General features: G+C 44.1%; 1 protein-coding gene across 1 annotated transcript in view; it reads right to left on the minus strand.

The window, feature by feature from the left end:
* Window positions 1–21,461, minus strand: part of ATP6V0A2 (ATPase H+ transporting V0 subunit a2) — a 55,308-nt gene that overhangs the window by 17,945 nt on the left and 15,902 nt on the right. The window contains exons 3-9 of the mRNA XM_033220160.1: window positions 20,698–20,795; window positions 18,629–18,766; window positions 17,144–17,232; window positions 15,539–15,665; window positions 8,539–8,621; window positions 6,959–7,052; window positions 5,021–5,233 (exon numbers count right to left, since the gene is read on the minus strand). Of these exons, the coding sequence (XP_033076051.1) occupies window positions 5,021–5,233; window positions 6,959–7,052; window positions 8,539–8,621; window positions 15,539–15,665; window positions 17,144–17,232; window positions 18,629–18,766; window positions 20,698–20,795 (842 nt within the window). The remainder of the gene's footprint in view (window positions 1–5,020; window positions 5,234–6,958; window positions 7,053–8,538; window positions 8,622–15,538; window positions 15,666–17,143; window positions 17,233–18,628; window positions 18,767–20,697; window positions 20,796–21,461) is intronic.

Consider the following 21,461-nt stretch of genomic DNA (forward strand, 5'->3'; position numbering starts at 1 on the left):
TGTACATGTAATCCCAGCTACTTGAGAGGCTGAGGCACGAGAATTGCTTGAACCCAGGAGGCAGAGGTTGCAGTGAGCCGAGATCATTCCACTGCACTCCAGCCTGGGTGACAGAGTGAGACTCCTTCTCAAAAAAAATAAAAATAAAATAAAAAGAGGCTTATTTTGACTGGAAAATCTGCTATTCTGGCAATAACCTGTTTTACCTTACTTTAAAAGTGTTTTCATTATAAATCAATCTTATAAGGTCATAAGAAGAAAAAAGCCAAGGAGTAGAATACCATCCCCACAGACAGTGAGAAGACACCAGAAAGAATGTCCACAAAACAGATAAAACCATTGTAACTTACTGATTCAAAAGGAGTTAAAAGAATTAAGAAAATAATACAAGACAGGAAAAAGCACCAGGAATCAGATTTTAAAAGACTCAAAAATGAGGTAACAGAACTCAAGAAGGAATTAGGAAAAAAAGAAAAAAATTATTTCAGAAATAAGACAAAACTAGAAGGAACACAAAAGTGAAGAACCCTTCCTCATACTGCTGTAAGAGAAACAGAAGGCACAGAGGGGAAATCTTACAAATCAAAAAGAAGGAACGAAAGATAAAAAGGATTCAAGGGAAAGTGACAGATACTGAAGATAAGCAAAGAAGGTTCCACTGAAAGATGACAGGAGGTCCTAAAAGAAGAAAACCAAAGCAAGACAGTAGAGCAAATACCAAAAACTTCAATTCAGGATAACGTTTATGAAATTAACAAAACCACCACCAAAGACTATATATTGAAAGAACATACAGAAAGACCACATTAAGAGACACATTCCGGGCCAGGTGCAATGGCTCATGCCTGTAATCCCAGCATTTTGGGAGGTCAAGGCAGGTGGATCACTTGGCGTCAGGAGTTTGAGACCAGCCCGTCCAACATGATGAAACCCCGTCTCTGCTAAAAATACACACACAAAAATTAGCCAGGCACGGCAGTGCAGACCTCCAGAGCCAGCTACTTGAGAGGCTGAGAATCACTTGAATTCTCACTGCATGAGAATCACTTGAACCTGGGAGGCAGAGGTTGCAGTGAGCCAATATCATGCCACTGTACTCCAGCCTGGGTGAAAGAGCCAGACTCTATCTCCAAAAAAAAGAGAGAGACACATTCTGTAAAATCATTGTTTGTTTTTTGGGTTTTTTTGGTTTTTTGTTTTGAGACAAGGTCTGGCTCTGTTGCTCAGGCTGGAGCGCAATGCAGCCTCAACCTCCCAGGCTCAAGCAATCCTCCCACCCCACCCTCCAGAGTAGCTGAGATTACAGGTGCATCACCACATCTGGCTCATTTTTAAGTTTTTTTGTAGAGATGGGGTTTAACCATGTTGCCCGGCTGAAAATCACTAGTCTTTAAAGACAAAACTAAACTAAACCAAACTAAAAAAGCACATGAATTACAAGGAAAAGAAAATTAGATTCGCATCAGGCTTTTTGTTGGGAGCACGATGCCAGAACAAGATGGAAGAACATGTGTAAGATACTCAAGGGGAAAAAAAATGAGTGCAGAATTTTATTTCCAGAAAAACTAACTCCCAATTATAAAAAGCAGCAGACTGGCCGGGCGCGGTGGCTCAAGCCTGTAATCCCAGCACTTTGGGAGGCCGAGACGGGCGGATCACGAGGTCAGGAGATCGAGACCATCTTGGCTAACACGGTGAAACCCCGTCTCTACTAAAAATACAAAAACTAGCCGGGCGAGGTGGCGGGCGCCTGTAGTCCCAGCTACTCGGGAGGCTGAGGCAGGGGAATGGCGTAAACCCGGGAGGCGGAGCTTGCAGTGAGCTGAGATCCGGCCACTGCGCTCCAGTCCGGGTGACAGAGCAAGACTCCGCCTCAAAAACAAAAACAAAAACAAACAAACAAAAAAAGGCAGCAGACAGCCACTGTGATCAACGTGAGAATTCAGGGAATATGATTCTCGCAAGCCTCTGTAAGGCATCTCTAGGGAATGAGCTTCAGGCAGCCAAGTGACTAGAGAGACATGAACCCAAGAACTGGGATCTGCAGACTGGAGGCTGAGACTGCCCGCTTCCGCCTGGCACAGCCTGTTAGGAGTTCCGCATGTGAGTCCCCTGTGTGCCTGATCAAATTCAATCTTGGCAACAGAAAAGAAGGCATCCTCTAGACAGGAGCTGACTACCAAGGCAACTGTGAGGAGCCAGATTCATGAGGTGTGGGGATGCAGGTGATGAGCCAGGCTTCATCAACACTGGAGAATGTCTCAGTCACCTGCTTTTATCCTCGAAAGCCAGCTCTTTTTCAAGAAAACTAAAAACGCATGGAGAAAAATAACACAGGACAGGACAGATGAGGAAAGGGAAGAGACGGGGACTGTGAGCAGTAAGAGGTGGGCTGAGAGCTCAGTACCCCTGATGGGAAACCAAGAGTCGGAGCGCACAAGCAGAGCAAAGAACAGCTATGCAGCGGGAGGTGGACCCGTGGTCACTGAGACCTTAATACGCAGCTCTCAAGAGACCCCAGTGTGTGTGCATGCGGGAGACGGCAGAAACAGCACCATGGGCTCGATCTGAATTGACTGCAGCCACCTTGAAAGTTACAGAGCAGCATGCATACCACATATAACGGAGTACTGGTCATGTCCCTCAAACTGATGTCACCTCAGTAAAAGAAGAATCATCTGTGTTTATCTCTCAAATAGGTGGTTCATACTCTAAATAACAAAATACTATTTATGTGTTGCTGTCTTTCTCAGTACTGGGCATTCATGTTGATGTCATAATGGACATTATATTTTACATTGGTATCATCACAGAATTATGCAATGAGACAAGGTTACATAACCAAAACACTCATGAAAAAGGTGTTCCTTTAATTGTCACTTGAAATCTGTAAACCTGTTCTTTCCATGACCAAAAACTGAGTTTAATGTAGAAGACAAACCTCACAGTAACATGGAAGAATTACACTATAACCTTGCAGTGGGAAAAGCCTGTGATTCAACACCTGGAAGGCGTAAGAGCAAAGATGGGTAAGTTCAACTATATTTAACAAAAAACTTCTGCATGGCCAAAACAAACAAACAGAAACATCCTAGCTCAAAAGACGAGGGACAAACTGGGGAAATATTCTTACTGGTGTCACAGACCAGGAGCCAACAGAAACTGGTAAGAAAAAGGCCAACGTATGATGGAAAATGGCTGCAGAATATGAACAGACAGTTCACAAAAAAATAAAATTCAAAAGGCTCTTTTTTTTTTTTTTTTGAGACAAAGTTTTGCTCTTGTTGCCCAGGCTGGAGTGCAGTGGCGCCATTTTGGCTCATCGCAACCTCCGCCTCCCGGGTTCAAGCGATTCTCCTGCCTCAGCCTCCCGAGTAGCTAGGATTACAGGCATGATACAGGCATGTGCCACCACGCCTGGCTAATTTTGTATTTTTAGTAGAGATGGGGTTTCACCACATTGGTCAGGCTGGTCTCAATCTCCTGACCTCGTGATCCACCTGCCTCGGCTTGCCAATGTGCTGGGATTACAGGTGTGAGCCACTGCGCCCGGCCAAAGGGTTCTTAAACAAAAAAAAGGTATTCCCCTTCACTCATAATGAGAGAAATACAATAGCTGACAACATCTATCAACATCAGTCCAGCAATTCCATTTCTGGGAATTTATCCTACAAATAGATTTGACATCACAGTGCTATTTGTAAAAGTGGAAACTACCTAAATGACCAGAAAACTAGTTAAATAAACCATGGTATGCACACAACAGAATATTAAACAGTTAAAAGAAAAATAGAGAAGTTTTATTAAGTGAAAAGAATAGTATGAATAGCGCCCTTTTGTGAAGAAAAAGAAAGAAAAATAATATCTACTCATATCTGCTTATCTATGGTTAAGAAACTCAAAGAACTAACAGAACTGAAGTAATGGTTATCTTTGAGTGGAGGAAGTGGACAAGTAAGGCTATGGGGTGGGAGGAAGCCACTGAACTGTGTCTTTCATACTCTTTTATTTCTTTTCACTTTTAAACCATGTGAATGAATTACTTACTCAAAAGAGCAATGTAAAAACACATGTACACACATATGCCTTTGAATGAGCAGCTCACCATAATTTCAGTTCAAAAACAGAGCCAAGGCTGGGCACAGTGGCTCACACCTGTAATCCCAGCACTTTGGGAGGCTGAGGCAGGAGGATCCCTTGGGGCCAGAAGTTTGAGACCAGCCTCGGCAATAGAGTAAAACCCCATCTCTATTTTAATTTTTTAAATTAATATTTAAAAAAAAACAAGGCTGGGCGTGGTGGCTCACACCTGTAATCCCAGCACTCTGGGAGGCCGAGGCGGGTGGATCATGAGGTCAGGAGATCAAGACCATCCTGGCTAACACAGTGAAACCCATCTCTACTAAAAATACAAAACATTAGCCGGCTGTGGTGGTCGGCACCTGTAATCCCAGCTCCTTGGGAGGCTCAGGCAGGAGAATGGCGTGAACCTGGGGGGTGCAGCTTGCAGTCAGCTGAGAGGGTGCCACTGCACTCCAGCCTGGGCAATGGAGCGAGACTCCGTCTCAAAAAAAAAAAAAAAGAAGAGTCAACACAGTGCATTCTCATTACTCTATGAAATTCTCCCTTTTGGCCGGGCGCGGTGGCTCAAGCCTGTAATCCCAGCACTTTGGGAGGCCGAGACGGGCGGATCACGAGGTCAGGAGATCGAGACCATCCTGGCTAATACGCTGAAACCCCGTCTCTACTAAAAATACAAAAATTAGCCGGGCGAGGTGGCTGGCGCCTGTAGTCCCAGCTACTCGGGAGGCTGAGGCAGGAGAATGGCGTAAACCCAGGAGGCAGAGCTTGCAGTGAGCTGAGATCTGGCCACTGCACTCCAGTCCGGGCGACAGAGCGAGACTCCGTCTCAAAAAAAAAAAAAAAAAAAAAGAAATTCTCCCTTCCTTTTTTTCTCGGAATTTATCAGTTCCATCAGTCTCTCTTCTATTCCTGGCACAGGAGAGGAAGGCAGCCTTACCGAGCCCTCCTCCAGCGCTCGGCGCAGGTCCTGCAGATCTGCCTCAGGACACCAGACCTCGGCAATGAGGCACTTGTTGGTCACGTCAAAGCTGCACATGTTCAGCATGTGGTAGATGGCCTTCATTTTCTTCACCTGGATCACACGGCTGTAGACAGACTCGGCAGCTTTACATAGCACTTGCCTCAAATAGTCCTCGGTTTTGTGCAGTACCTGGGGAAGAACAACAGTGGAATGGGCATGTTTTGGTTTTTGTCCACCTGGCACCCGACTTCCTTTAGAGGACTTTCTCCCCATTGACAGAGGATCATTCCAGGCATCTGCCTATCCTGGTGGCAGCTAAGGGAGCCGTTCCTTCCTTCTCCTCCCTGCCCCTAGTACCATTCGGAGGTGGGCAGAAAAATCTAAGCTCAGTCAATCAGATGCCCTATTTTGGGAGGTTGCCTCTGGAGAACATGACCCCAGGGCACAGGAAATGGTGAGACGTCATCGTCACTGCAGCAGCGTGGTGGTCTACCAGGGTCCAGCAAGCTCCCCGGGTTCCTAACCATTCCCAAGCTTGGCCTCGTCCCATCAACCCTGTGAGCCAGCAATGCCCATCCCATCCTGCCAAGAAATCCTCTCTCGCTTAACAGAGTCAGAAGGATACTTCTTGCCAACAAGAACCCTCATTGTCATCAGGAGAAAAATGAATTTAAATCCTGCTGGTAAAATAATGCCCTCACCATGTTAACTGGGGCTGGCTTGTCTTGTGTGATCAAGAATTACAATCCAGGCCGGGCGCGGTGGCTCAAGCCTGTAATCCCAGCACTTTGGGAGGCCGAGACGGGCGGATCACGAGGTCAGGAGATTGAGACCATCCTGGCTAACATGGTGAAACCCCGTCTCTACTAAAAAATACAAAATACTAGCCGGGCGAGGTGGCGGGCGCCTGTGGTCCCAGCTACTCGGGAGGCTGAGGCAGGAGAATGGCATAAACCCGGGAGGCGGAGCTTGCAGTGAGCTGAGATCCGGCCACTGCACTCCAGCCTGGGCGACAGAGCGAGACTCCATCTCAAAAAAAAAAAAAAAAAAAAAAAAAAAATTACAATCCAGACCAGGGGCAGTGGCTCATGCCTGTAATTCCAGCACTCTGGGAGGCCGAGGCAGGTGCATCACGAGGTCAGGAGATCAAGACCATCCTGGCCAATATGGCGAAACTCCATCTCTACTAAAAATACAAAAAATTTAGCAGGGATTGGTGGCACATGCCTGTAATCCCAGCTCGGGGGGCTGAGGCAGGAGAATTGCTTGAACCTGGGAGGCAGAGATTGCAGTGAGCTGAGATCACACCACGGCATTCCAGCCTGGCAACAGGACATGATTCCACCTCAAATAAAAAAGAATTACAATCCAGGCTGAGCGTGGTGGTGCACGCCTGTAATCCCAGCACTTTGGGAGGCTGAGGTGGGCGAATCATTTGAGGTCAGGAATTTGAGACGAGACTGGGCAACATGGTGACACTCTGTCTCTACTAAAAATACCAAAATTGGCCAGGCATGGTGGTGTGCGCCTGTAATCGTGGCTACTCAGGAGGCTGAGGTATGGATTGCTTGAACCCAGGAAGCAGAGATTGCAGTGAGCTGAGTTTACGCCACTGCACTCCAAGACTGGGCAACAGAGCGAGACCGTCTCAAAAAGAAAAAAGAATTACCATCCAACATATCAAAGGTGACCACAGAATATTTGTTTAAAGCCATGTCATTACTACTCAGGTTCCTAACATGTTGCTAAAATAAAACTTCCATGGGGAGGAGGGAGGGAAGCAACATTCCAATCTCACTAGAACATCTTGATTTGTCTATGACCAATATTATCTATGTTAAAAAACAGAGAAAATGTATGTGTAAATGTTCGGCAGCCCTCAGATAAGGAGGCATCCACTTCCGGCTTACTCACAGTGTAGAGATCTTGAATGCGGGTGTTCAGCCCCTCCTGGATCTCCCTCCGCTCCTCGGCTGTGTTTGGATAGGGGTACACATGGCAGTGGTAGCTGGAAGACAGAGTTGAACACGCTCTCACATCTGTCAGCACCAGAACTAAACGCATTCACCTCCCTGGCACATCTTCTGGCAAAACGGAATGAAAGCAGTCATTTGGGAGACACGGGTGCAGATGCAGGCATCTGCCCTTGGTCAGGCCGTGCATACAGATGCTCAACAACCACCTGCTGAGTGAGACAAATTTAGCAAACTCCCTGTTGGATCCAAATTCCACTCCTGCCCTCAATGATTCCTGGCAGCTCATTCCCAATTCCAGCTTCCTAAAATTCAACAATATCCTTGGGCTTGGAATCACTGAACAGGTTTAAACACAAACACAAAGACACACACAGACACACAAAAGGAGAAAAGAGCTCTGGCTTCCTAGCCTTTGACAGAGTCTGCAGTTTTCCTGGCTCCTCTCAGGGCCACTCGGCACCCAGACTGCATGGGGGAATGCCGAGCTGTGTTCCCAAACTGCAGTCATTCCCAGACCACCTTCATATGTTAACACCATACTTTTATTTTTCTTTAAGTTCTGCCTCTGAAAATTTAAATACCTATTCTAGCCTTATCCTAAGCAACAATATCTGTGAAATCATGGGTTTGCTGAGCTGGGTATAGTTTTTTAATCGATAGTAAAACAAATATCTGTCTATGAAAATAAAAGGCTTATCCAGGGGACACCTGAAATTACTTTCTATTCCACCAATTGAGAACCAAATTCTAGTAAACAGAAAACGCCCAAACCCCCCTCCACCCTGCAAGAAACAAGGCAAGCTGAGTTCTCCATTGGTGGAAGAAAGCAAAGGGGTGTTCTTTTCAGTTTTCTGACTTTGTTTGGCTTTTGCTTATGTTCCCATTTGCTGACAGGAGTAAGTCACAGATTATGTTGTACCACAACTCAAAATTACTGATAGCTTTTGTCGAACTGACATCTTTTATCTGATCATCTCATTTAGTCCTAAGAGACCGATAAGAAAGCAACCACTCTCCTCTTTTACAGATGAAGAAACTGAGGCTTGGTCACTTGTCCAAGTGAGTCCAATGAGACAGCGACACAGGGAGGCTCTGCATTCAGACAGGCCCCTGAGCGTCCTCACCACACGCCACACCCTGCCCCAGGATACCCAGGACAGAAGAGGTGCCACATGCTCAGTGATAACAGATAAGCCTGACGGGCAGCTCAAAGCAACATGAAGTCACAACATATGAAAACTTCATTCCTTTTTCAACCAATCTGAAGCCTTGATCCCCAAAGAAAAAAGTCAATTCTAGTAATATTATTAACACAGTCTCAACTTTTAAATTATTTTAAGTAATGCATTGGTAAGAGAGATGACAAATCAAATGTTTAAGAACTTGGCAGTGCAGCAAAGAAATCATGTAACAAAAACTAGCAGCCACTCTATTTCTGACTCCAGAGGGATGCTGAAGGAAAACTAGAGGTGGCTGAATATAAAGACATAAATTAAATGAAATGTTTCTTTTTCTTACCAATCACAAATCTTCTTAACCTTGTGGCCAATCTGCTCTCCCCAAAAGGATATTAAAAAGACATACCATTTTATGACTTCCCCCTATAAAGAATGAATAAGGATAAGTGTTACTTCTGCATGTAGAACTTCTAGAATATTGGCAAAGCTCAACTGACAGCTCAAACACTGTCAAAGCGTTCATTCATTAATTCAAAACAGTCAATCCTCCTTATTTGAGGATTCTGTAATTACAAATTCACCTACTTGTAATAACAGCCCCAAATCAATCCACAGAGCACTTTCAGTCATGTGCACAGCAGCCAAAAATTTTAGGCACCCAACACCCACGTTCCCAGGTAAAGTCCAACAAGGTGATGCCCTCCCTTCCCATCTCCACTCTCAGACTATCACCAAGCGTCCTTTTCAGAGTCTGTTTGGTGTCAGGTTTTTCACACTTCTGTGCTTTTTTTGGTGATTTCACAGTATAAACGGCCCCAAGTGTAGTAGGGCTGAGGTGTAGTCTGGTGTCCTGTGTCGCGGGAAGTCAGGGACCCTGAACAGAGGGACCAGCTGGAACCGTGGCAGAACAACATAAATTGTGAAGATTTCATGGACATTTATCAGTTCCCAAAAGTAATACTTTCATAATTTCTTACACCTGTCTTTACTGCAATCTCTGAACATAAATTGTGAATATTTCATGGACATTTATCACTTCCCTAATAATACTCTTATAATTTCCTATGCCTGTCTTTACGTTAATCTCTTAATCCTGTTATCTTCGTAAGCTGAGAATGTACATCACCTCAGGAACACTATTGTACAAATTGATTGTTAAACGTGTGTTTGAACAATATGAAATCAGTGCACCTTGAAAAAGAACAGAATAACAGTGATTTTCAGGGAACAAGGGAAGATAACCATAAGGTCCGACTGCCTGTGGGATCAGGCAGAATACAGCCATATTTTTCTTCTTGCAGAGAGCCTATAAATGGACATGCAAGTAAGAGAGATATTGCTGAATTATTTTTCCAGCAAGGAATACCCTGGGGAAGGAATGCATTCCTGCAGGGAGGTCTATAAATGGCAGCTCTGGGAGTGTCTGTCTTATGCGGTTGAGATAGGGACTGAAATACACCCTGGTCTCCTGCAGTACCCTCAGGCTTATTAGGGTGGGGGAAAGATCCCACCCTGGTAAATTTGAGGTCAGACCGGTTCTCTGCTTTCAAACCCTGTTTTCTATTGTTTAAGATGTTTATCACGACAATACATGCACAAACATAGACCCTCATCAGTAATTCGAATTTTGCCCTTTGACTTGTGATCTTTGCTTTGCCCTTTGCCTTGTGATCTTTATTGCCCTTTAAAGCATGTGATCTTTGGGACCTACTCCCTGTTCATACACCCCCTCCCCTTTTAAAGTCCTTAATAAAAACCTGCTGGTTTTGTGGCTTAGGGGCATCACGGACCTGCCAATATGTGATGTCACCCCCGGCGGCCCAGCTGTAAAATTCCTCTCTTTGTACTCTTTCTCTTTATTTCTCAGACCGGCCGACACTTAGGGAAAATAGAAAGGACCTACGTTGAAATATTGGGGGCTGGTTCCCCCAACAGTCCTGAGCACAAGATGGCTGCGATGTGCCTGACGGAGATGTAGCATGCGTTAGGGACACTTCGTTCAGGTTCAAGTCACAGAGCTGCTGGCTGGGAGCTCAATGTAAATGACTCAACTCCTGTATTTCCCCTAGGAGCAGTGAGTTTTTCCATAGCTGATAATTTAGAGATTTCAGTGACTTTTTTTTTTTTGAGACAGAGTTTCTCTCTTATTACCCAGGCCGGAGTGCAACAGCACAATCTCGGCCCACCGCAACCTCCACCTCCTGGGTTCAAGCGATTCTCATGCCTCCGCCTCCCAAGTAGTTGAGATTACAGGCATGCGCCACCACACCTGGTTAATTTTGTATTTTTAGTATAGACGGGGTTTCTCCTTGTTGGTCAGGCTGGTCTCGAACTCCTGACCTCAGGTGATCTGCTCGCCTCGGCCTCTGAAAGTGTTGGGATTACAGGCATGAGCCACTGTGCTCAGCCCTCAGTGACTTTATGAAGCAAAACTACTGTAAATAATAAGAATCACCCTGCATTTACAAATATCTGACAAAGCAGAATTCTATAAAAACTGAATAGGTTTTTAGCCTATTTGCCAGGCCCTATTACAGGTGCTAAGGATACAGCAGTGAAGAAAACTGACAAAAATCCCTGACCTGGGAGGGGAAGGGAACTTAAACTTATATTCAACTTGACAGCAAAAGAAACAAAGAAAGTATGCCAGGTAGAGATAAGTGCTATAAACAACAGATGCAGGATGAAGAGAGGGGAGAGAGGGAGGGCAGGCTTGGGCACTGTGATCTCACATAGGACAGGCAAGGAAGATCTCCCCGAGAAGGTGACATCTGAGCAATAAAGACATGCAGGTGAGCTTCAAGTCAGGGTAATTGGAAAAAAAAATTGCAAGAGGTGAGGACGCGAGCCCCGTGGTCGCTGGGAGAAGAGACTTCCAAGCAGAGGAGAAGCACACACAGAAGCACAGTCGGGAGACTTGAGGAGGCCAGCATTGCCGGGGAGAGACATAGTAACACCAGCTCAGATATGATGAGGGCCACAGGCCCACTGTGCGGCCCCACGGGGCTTTTGCTGCGGAAGACAGGAAGCCCCTGGAGGGTCTTGAGTATAGGAATGAAATGATCTGACTGTGGTTTCCTGGGGATCATTCTGGATGCCAGGAGAAGAGACCAGGCTGAGGCAGAGGCAGGAGCAGGAGCCCAGTCAGGTGAGGCAGGTGCGGGACGAGACCTGGACCAGGAGGGAGGTAGAGCAAGGAGAGGCAGTCGGACTCTCTATTTAGAAGACATGGCCACCAGATCTGCTGAGGGATTCAAGTCAGATGTGAGAAACAGAGAAGAGTGGGGAGAAACTCAGGGCTTTCAGCCTGGGCAGTTAGATCAATGGGTCTGGAAGGGCAGGTTTGGGAAGAAAGATCAGATGTTCAGTTTTAGGCAAAAGCAGAAACGGTCTTCCAGATACTTAAAAGGAGATATGAAGTAGACAGACATAAAAGTCTAGTATTCTGGGGACAGGTCCAAGCTAGGGATATATACATTTGAGGCATGGTATTTAAAATCATAAAATTATGTGAGATCCCTAAAGGCAGAAATAAGAGAGAAGCTGTCCAAAAATTGAGCCCTGGGCCCAGGGAACAGGAGCACAGACTGGAGAGCTATAGCACAGCATGGGCAGGCGGTGGTGGGAGGGAAGGGATGGCAGGAGGAAGAGATGGAGGATGTGGCTGGGAGAATGAATACAATGAATAAATGATATCAGTTAATGAAGCCACCCACTAGACACGTTGAGGATAACGGAAGCCGATTTCACACTGTCAGAAAAGAGTTAGAACCAGGAAAAAGAGGCTGAGAACGGTAATCTCAACACTTCAGGAGGCCAAGGCAGGAGGATCGTTTGAGCCCAGGCCTGTAATCCCAACACTTTGTGGGGCAGAGGCAGGAGGATCATTTGAGCCCAGGAGTTCAAGACCAGCCTAGACAACATGGTAGTGTGTCAACAAACACAACCACTTAAGGCACAAGGCAGAAGAAGTGCCACACACAACAGAAAAACACAAACTAGACAACCAAAGAAAGCGCCCATGTCTAGCTTTGATGTAGAGAGAATGGTCAGCATTTAGAAATGACACCAACGGGGGAAAATGGCTAAAAACAGTCTCTAAGGACTGTAATGACTTCAAGAGGGTCAGACATTGAACCCAAAAGACACTAAACCTGACACTATAAACAAATCCTAGAACCTGAGTAAAAGTTACCAAATAAAATACCCCTATCTTACCCAGAAAAAGACTGAGAGAACATACACTTGCCATGATACACTCTCCTATCCTCGTCAGAACAGGAGATTGCGAGTGACTTCTTTTTCTTCTTCTTTTCTACATTGTTCCCAATTTTCTATAATGGACATGCATTTTCTTTATAACCGTGGGGATGGGGATCGTATTTTCAAGATATGCATCTATCCATCTCCTTCATAGATGTTTACTGCCCTTTAACATATTCCATAAAAATTTGGCATAAAGGCCAGGCACGGTGGCTCATGCCTGTAATCCCAGCACTTTGAGAGGCCGAGGCGGGTGGATCACCTGAGGTTGGGAGTTCGAGACCAGCCTGACCAACATGGAGAAACCCCGTCTCTACTAAAAATACAAAATTAGCCGGGCGTGGTGGCACATGCCTGTAATCTCAGCTATTAGGGAGGCTGAGGCAGGAGAATTGCTTGAACCTGGGAGGCGGAGGTTGCGGTGAGCCGAGATCGTGCCATTGCACTTCAGCCTGGGCAACAAGAGTGAAACTCCGTCTCCAAAAAAAAAAAAAAAAAAATTTGGCATAAGAGGCCAGGCATGGTGGCTCACGCCTCTAATCCCAGCATTTTGAGAGGCAAAGGCAGGCAATTGCTTGAGGTCAGGAGTTCGAGGCCAGCCTGGCCAACGTGGTAAAACCCCGTCTCCATTAAAAATACAAAAATTAGCTGGGCGTGGTGGCAGGTACCTGTAGTCCCAGCTGCTCAGGAGGCTGAGGCAGGAGAATCACTTGAACCCGGGAGGTGGAGGTTGCAGACGCACAAGAGAACTTACAAATTCTATTAAAAAAAATTTTGAGTAAATGCTCTGCATGAAAATTACTGATAGTATCTCTTAATAAAGAAAAAAACTCAAAAAATATGTATATGCTACTTCGGAACAGTTTTGATCTTAGTTTCAATCATCAGCTTGAAATAGAAAAATCATCAAGGTCACAACTGAAGGATAATTAACAGATGGCCACTGGCAGTTACAAAAGTCACAAAAAAGTAGAAAATATTACAGGTGTGTGGTGAATGAAGGGCTTAACTGATTAGATTTCAAACGGATTAGATTTTTATTTTAGAAAACCAAAAATAAATCACAGGCTGGGCATGGTGGTTCATGCCTGTAATCTCAGCACTTTGAGAAGCCAAGGAGGGTGGATCATTTGAGGTCAGGAGTTCAAGACCTAACTCCTGATGGTGTTTCAATATGGTGAAACCCCATCTCTACTAAAAATTAAAAAATTAGCCGGGTATGGCAGTCCACACCTATGTAGTCCTAGCTACTCAGGAGGCTGAGACAGGAGAATTGCTTGAACCCGCGAGGTAGAGGTTGCAGTGAGCTGAGATCATGCCACTGCACTCCAGCCTGGGTGACAGAGTGAGACTCCATCTAAGAAAGTAAAAATAAATAAATAAATAAAAGCCAAATTTCTCTTTAGGTGTCAAAACTACTATGGGATGTATATTAATCTTGCAGCCAAAATTCCTGAGGCCAACCTAGAAAAAAAATAAGAACCTTTCCTCAAAATTAAGAAAACCAAGTTCCTTTTCCACCTTCAGTAGATCAGCAGTTCATCCTCGTTTAAAGCAATAGTTATTTTTACTGTGAAGTCTAAAAAACAGAGATATCTTAAGGGTGACTATGACTCTGTCTCTCCCGCTGCCTCCAGCCTCCCTTCTGAACCATTCAGCCCCACAGCTGTTAGGTGTGTACATGGGGATGGATGGGGTGGCGGGAGAGTAACTGGCCCACAACAGTAAATGTGTATGTGCATGTGCTCTGTGTCCCCAAGCTACCTCTGACGGAGCCAAGGAAAAGCAACCCCTCAATACCAATGGGCACACCCAGAAGCCACATCTTCGCTTCAAAATACCATGACTTGCACTCAAAAAAAAAAACAGCCTTCTTGAAGACAGTTGATTCCAGAGCTGTGTGAGAGGAATTGCAACATGCATCTGGACAGCCTGTTGTACAAACAAGTGCTCAAAAAGTGATGGGAACGTGTAAAATGGATATAAAGGCCAGCATGAATGGATTCCAACTGGCCAAATCTAGGAGAATGTGAATATCAAAATAAATAATTAAAGGAACAGGAACCCATCAAATAAAATAGGAAATAAACGAGGAAGCTGAAAACCTGATGAAGAATGGGATATTTACAGTTTCAAACACAAAGAAAGAGTAACTTCACAGCAAAGCCTAGAGAGGAGTGCCTTAATCAAGTGATCGAAGTGACCATGACCAGTAACGGAACAAACAGAAATGTGTGGCACCTGACAGTGCAATGAGAAGAACACAGCCTCACTTCAGCAACGCTCCTGCCAGAGGCATGTGACCTGCATAGAATCATGAGAAGACACCTGACAAACCCAAACCCAGAGACATGCTACCAAAACAACTTGTAATATTTTAAAATGTCAAGGTCACAAAAGCCAAGGAAAGTCTGAGACACTGTCCCAGAATAAAGGAGATCAGAGAGACAGGACAGGCCTGGCATGGTGGCTCATGCCTGTAATCCCAACCCTTTGGGACGCCAAGGCAGGAGGATGGCTCGAGACCAGTCTGGGCAGCATAGTAAGATCCCCATCTCTATCAAAAATAAAAAGTAAATTAAAAAAAAAAAAAAAAGCCAGGTGAGGAGGCTCACACCTGTAATCCCAACACTTTGGGAGGCTTTGAGAGGCCTGGGTGGGAGGATCGCTTGAGGCCAGGAGTTTGAGACCAGTCTAGGCAACACAGCGAGACCCCATCTCCTTAAAAAAAAAGTTTAAAAAAAGAGAGAGACATGACAACTAAATCCAACATGCGATGTTAAATTACATTCTTTGCTTTGACAATACTAGGACAACTGGTGAAACCCGAATGAGATTCAAGGCTCAGGATGTAGTAACGCATCTACATTCATTTCCTGACTGATGGTCATGTGATGGCAATGTAAGACAACGTCCCTGATTTCAGGAACTACATACACTACACATGGTTGAGGAGATAAGGCATCAGGTTAACAACTTATTATCAAATGGTTCAGGAGAAAAACATTCTTTCTACCACATCTCCAACTCTGCTGTTAGTCCATCATTGCTAAAAGGTGATGGTGACATTTACTCACTGTTTCAGGGTCTTCGAGGGATTCATCCAGTTCTGCATAGGACACAATGGTGTACCCTTTGCAGACTCTCCACAACATTTTTTCAAACGCTTCCACTTTTCCTTGGTTAATTAGGCCAGACACAAATCTGTGAGACAATAAAGTCGACCTGTAGTCAACTGAAAGCAATAAATGTTATCAAACTACATTAAGAGTGATGAAGACTTCGTTTCTACCAATGGTGAAGACATCCTGAGAGCCCTCTAACTGCAAAACATCTCAGATGCCGGGCAGAATATTTCTGAAACTTCTTTTTAAAGGTACAGATGAGCTTGTAACAAAGAGAAATTCTTGGCCGGGCGCAGTGGCTCATGCTTGTAATCCCAGCACTTTGGGAGGCCAAGGCGGGTGGATCACAAGGTCAGGAGTTCAAGACCAGCCTGGTCAAGATGGTGAAACCCTGTCTCTACTAAAAATACAAAAATTAGCCGGGCATGATGGTGGGCACCTTCGGGGGGCTGAGGCAGGAGAATCACTTGAACTCGGAAGGCGGAGGTTGCTAGAGCGTCACTGCACTCTAGCCTAGGCGACAGAGCAAGACTCCATCTTAAAAAAAAAAGAGAGAAATTCTTGGAATCCAAAGGGAAAACAGGACCTCACAGCTGTCCTGATTCTTACACTGAATGCAGTATCTTAAGGCCTTGAGTTTAAGGCCAGCATGGGACACAGAAGCCAGGCACTGCATCTGGATAAGGTGAGCAGATATAACTGACTCCCCTCTCCAGCTGGGACTGCTTCCATGCACAAAAGCTACACCTTCAGTGAAGAGGTGGACCAGAAAAAACCCACCTTGCAAAGGAGCCTGGAGCATGCATGTAAACTTGTTTATTTCCATTTTGGTTCTAGATGGAGGGAGAAGTCTTCCCTAAGAATTTATAACCACAGGTTAAAATTCACTCAGGTTTGAGGCTTAAATTCACATTCCTGGCACAGTCAAAAATCAAATCAACAAAAAGTCCCAATGCTGAGAAAAATATAAATGATTCCAGGTTGACAGAGCACTCCCAGGTACCTGACAAATGTCAAAGCAAATTCTCTCTGGAGGAGAACATCCTCAAACTAAATATCACTGAATTCCTTCAGATCAGGAACTGTGAAATATGAGCTTATGATAACTTTAAAAATCACAAATCACACAAGGAAACAAATTACCATTAGTTTCAGTAGGCAGAAACAATGAACAGCAGAAGGAGGTCTTTAAAGTATGATTAATAAAAAAAACTAACCAACTCGGTTTACCCACCAAGTTTCTACTAGACAGGATTTGATGCCTGAATGACCAATTGTTTTAGGTTTATAGAACTAACACTGAATGACATAAATGTTGTTTCTTTCCAGCTCATTATACCAAAAGAAGAAATTTCCATTATATTAAGTAAAAAAGTCAATACAGTTGAGTAATTCAGCTCAACAAGTACAGGAGTACAGTGTTTTCTTAAACAAATATTCACTCTTTCATTCAACCCTAGGCTTTAAAATGGTCTCCATTCATCCCTTCTATAGAACTCATCTGCCTTTTACAAGAAGGGCAGTATGAAGCCTGACACCCCAGGCCTTGTCACCTACCCCAGTTTTGCTCCCAGCCGCTGCATACAGCTGTAGTCCAACAAAGAATCACTCTCTAAGGAAGGGAATTCTTCGTAAGTGGGTTCAAACTAAAAGGAAACATATGAAACCAAGTGTGTCTCATTAAAAGTGACACTTTATTTCTCATGTTAAATTTTCAAACAAGTTTATAGGGCATCCTAACTAACTACTTAGATCTGGGTGCAAAACCTTCTAAGGTAACTTAGATCTGTAACTCAATTCTCATAAATGAAAACATAACTTCCCCATCCCTTATTTGTAAGCCACTTGAAGACACTTACATAAAAGACAGTTATAATTTAATTCATTGCCTTCATCCATGATAGAATAACTTTATCAAAGATCACTATTATATCAAGTGAAACTAAGTTTGGGACATATGCACTTGTCTCTTCTACATTTAGCTCTGTAAAGTGCTACTACATGACTATTCTTTATTCTTATAATTTTTTTTTTTTTTTTAGACACAGCGTACAGGATCTCACTCTGTTGCCCAGGCTGGAGTTCTGTGGCACAATCATAGCTTACTGCAGCCTCAAACTTCTGGGCTCAAATGATCCTCTCACCTCAGCCTCCCTGGTAGCTAGGACTACAAGTTTGCGCCACCACGCTCAGCTAATTTTTATTTTTTGTATAGACAAGGTCTCACATTAATTCTCACTATATTCAGGCTGGTCTTGAACTCCTGGGCTCAAGCCATCCTCTGGCTTTGGCCTCCCAAAGTGCTGGGATTACAGGTGTAAGCCACTGCGTCTGACCTATTCTTAGAAATTATAGATTATTCTTTTACTTCCTTTACTTAGCAATCTGGAAAAACTAAATTTTAGAGTTCAACATCCTTCATTCAATTTTTTTCCCAAGCTCATAAAAATTTTTTTCAACCACAAACTAAACCTTTTATAAATATTTAGTATTATAATTGCTTAAAACAACCAACACAGAAAATGGCTCTTAAAAGTTTATTTAAAGTCATATAATCCAACTGAAAAATAAAACCAAGGTTTAAATTTAATCTCTTAAGTCTGGGCACGGTGGCTCACTCCTGTAATCCCAGCACTTTGGGAGGCCGAGGAAGGCAGATCAACTGAGGTCAGGCGTTCAACACCAGCCTGGCCAACATGGTGAAACCCAATCTCTACTAAAAATACAAAAAATTACAGGCATGGTGGCGGGCACCTGTAATCCCAGCTACTCGGGAGGCTGAGGCAGGAGAATGGCGTGAACCCAGGAGGCGGAGGGTGCAGGGAGCTGAGATCGCGCCACTGCCCTCTAGCCTGGGCAACAACAGAAAAATTCTGTCTCAAAAACAAAACATAAAGTTAACTAACTAACTAACTAAATAAATAAATACATTTAATCTCTTTAAAAAAGCAACATATCTACATGAAGTAATAGCAAAATACATAGCCTAAGGGAATGAGATTTTTATAAAATAATTGTATTTCTTCACAAGCTGTTCAGTACCTCAACGTTGCGTTTCACAAAGGTTTTTGTCACTCTCAGCATGTGAGTGTACTCAATCAGTTCCAGCAAGTTTTTCCTCAGTTTCTCCTTGTTCTTAGTGACTTCTCTCAGTTCAACCTCGAGCTTCTGCAACTGCTCCTAAAACAAAATAATGATTACTCAAGTGGGTGAATTAGTTCCAAGTGTGATTCCAATAATCTTCATACAGTATACCAAAAACAGTGGGGGTTTTTTTGTTGTGTTGTTTTTGTTTTTGTTTTTGAGATGGAGTCTCCCTCTGTCGCCCAGGCTGCAGTGCAGTGGCATGATCTCGGCTCACTGCAATCTCCACCTTCTGGGATCAAGCGATTCTCCTGCCTCAGCCTTCCCGAGTAGCTGTGACTACAGTTGCACACCACCACGCCCGGCTAATTTTTTTTGTATTTTCAGTAAAGATGAGGTTTCGCTATGTTGGCCAGAATTAGCCAGAATTATTAATTCTGGTAATTTCTGTGAAGTTCACGCCACATATGAGCAAAAACATTCTGGAGGCTGTGATGAGCATGAGACCCCCAAGACTGGCCCGCTTCTCTAACCACAGGTGCTGTCATTTCTCTCGGATTTCCTTTGTCTGCTTATCCATATCACACATCAAAGACTCTTCCTCTTTAAGTCTACATTTCCTTTCTTTGCAACACAGAATATGTTTAGATAATCTTTTCTAACATGTTTTCCTAGCATATGAGTCTATAGACTCACATTTACACAATTAATTGAGGATAAAAATTCCTGAGAATCGGCCAGGCGCAGTAGCCCACGCCTATAATCCCAGCACTTTGGGAGGCCGAGATGGGTGGATCACGAGGTTGGGAGTTCCAGACCAGTCTGGCCAAGATGGCGAAACCCCGTCTCTACTAAAAATACAAAAATTAGCCGGGCGTGGTAGCGCATGCCTGTAATGCCAGCTACTCGGTAGGCTGAGGCAGGAGAACTGCTTGAACCTGGGAGGTGGAGGCTGCAGTGAGCCAAGATTGTACCACTACATGCACTCTAGCCTGGGCGACAGAGCAAGACTCTGTCTCAAAAAAAAAAAAAAAAAAAATTTCATGAGAATCTTTAATAATTAGTTACATACTAAACATCCTTAAAAATACTTAAGTATTAAAACAACAGAAGCAAAAATCTGTAAAGCAAATCACTGAGTCAATCACAACTTATATTCAAACAAATCACTTAACATACTACATTCAATACTTCTCCTTTGCCTTGCAAACACTGTACACAGTCATCACTGTGTTTGTAATTGTATCACAAGCGACCTATCGAACAGGCCAAGCCGGATGACTGCTGTTACTCATGTGGTTGGAGAGTTCTCTCCGGAGTCTCCTGCACCAAGTGCTGGAAGACTTCCAGACAAACACAGAGGAGCCAGCTACCGAATGGTGTCAGGTATACAAGGATAATTGTTTTAGAAGAGTTATCAAGAGCTCCGGCCTACTTCACAGGGTGAGGAACAAATTCACGGAGGATATTAATAAACAGAACAGGTAAGTGTTCTCACCAGGGACACGTGTATCCCCAACACACCAGCCAGCGAACTCAGGGTGACACAACGCTGCTTGCGGCCCACCCAAGACAAGCCACAGATTGCATACCAGCTTCCAAAATTTAGAGGGGAAGGGCCAGGGTAAATGTGGGAGGACTGTGAAGGCACACCACCGAAGCCTCAATTCCTTGCACAAGAAGAGGCAGCTAAGGCATGGGTGACCCTGGGATGAGCTTTCTGAAACAGTACAGGATCATCAACCAGGCTTGATGGCCTGATTCTTGTTGCCTCTGTTCACCACCAGCTGGAAAGGAAGCATATGCCTTACACGGCAAAAGAAAACTGAATTACCATTCAAATTTATCACAGATAATCTATTACTGAGGGTTAATCATAATAGTGGTCTTTAATCTCTCTGCCTAGAGAGATCACCATCTTTCATGGTTTTGAGAAGAAAGGCAGAAAAGCATTAGACAATATGAAATAAGTAAGTAGCAGCCCCTGAGATCAACGGTTGCAAACAGCTTTGTCAGAAGCAAGTTACCTGCATTTCTAGAACCTGTTTCAGGGGTGGCGCAGGAGGGCTGGTCTCTCCTTCAGGAAGGGGAATATCAGCTCTATTAATTTCCTGAACCAAATACACTGTGAAAATAAAAGTTAAACAATTAGATACGAAAACGTACTATAATACATTTCAGTCAGAAACATTTTAAAGCCCAACCTTTCCCAAGCCATCTAAAAATCAATGTCTAAATGCACAAAAATCTTGCTTGTTCCAACTGACTTATTGGTCACTTTTTGCAACCTTGTTTCCAAAAATAATGCTGCCTAGAGAGATCTGCATGCAGTGACAAAATAAACAACAATGTCTTCTGTTTCTTAGTGACTTAACAAATAAATAGAATGAACAACAACCTGGATAAACCTTTTCTGAAATTCCATCCCATTTTTTTCATTTCTAATATTCTAGTTAAAGAACTTTTGAGTCACAGCCGTCTCCACATGTGCAGAATGAAGCAGAGGTTAGGGGTACACTTGGAAGTGCAGGAATAACCCAAGTAATAGACCTACAATACCCCTACGGGAGCCGGCAACGTAATTTCTCTACAGATGTCCTCAGAAAGAGATTGGCATCCATCAGTCCATCAAGAAAATCACAACTACGACCAGGAAACCCACCCAGCACCAAGAGCCAGGCTCTCTTGCAGCTCTCAGTCAGCCCTGAAGCTATGGCTGAGGACAACGTGCACTGCTTCACCACTGAAGTTAAAAACTAGATTCAGAAGCTTGGCTGGGTCTTGCAATCGC

This window comes from Trachypithecus francoisi, unplaced genomic scaffold (assembly GCF_009764315.1).
Source record: "Trachypithecus francoisi isolate TF-2019V2 unplaced genomic scaffold, Tfra_2.0 Lachesis_group11, whole genome shotgun sequence".
Classification (NCBI taxonomy): Eukaryota; Metazoa; Chordata; class Mammalia; order Primates; family Cercopithecidae; genus Trachypithecus; species Trachypithecus francoisi.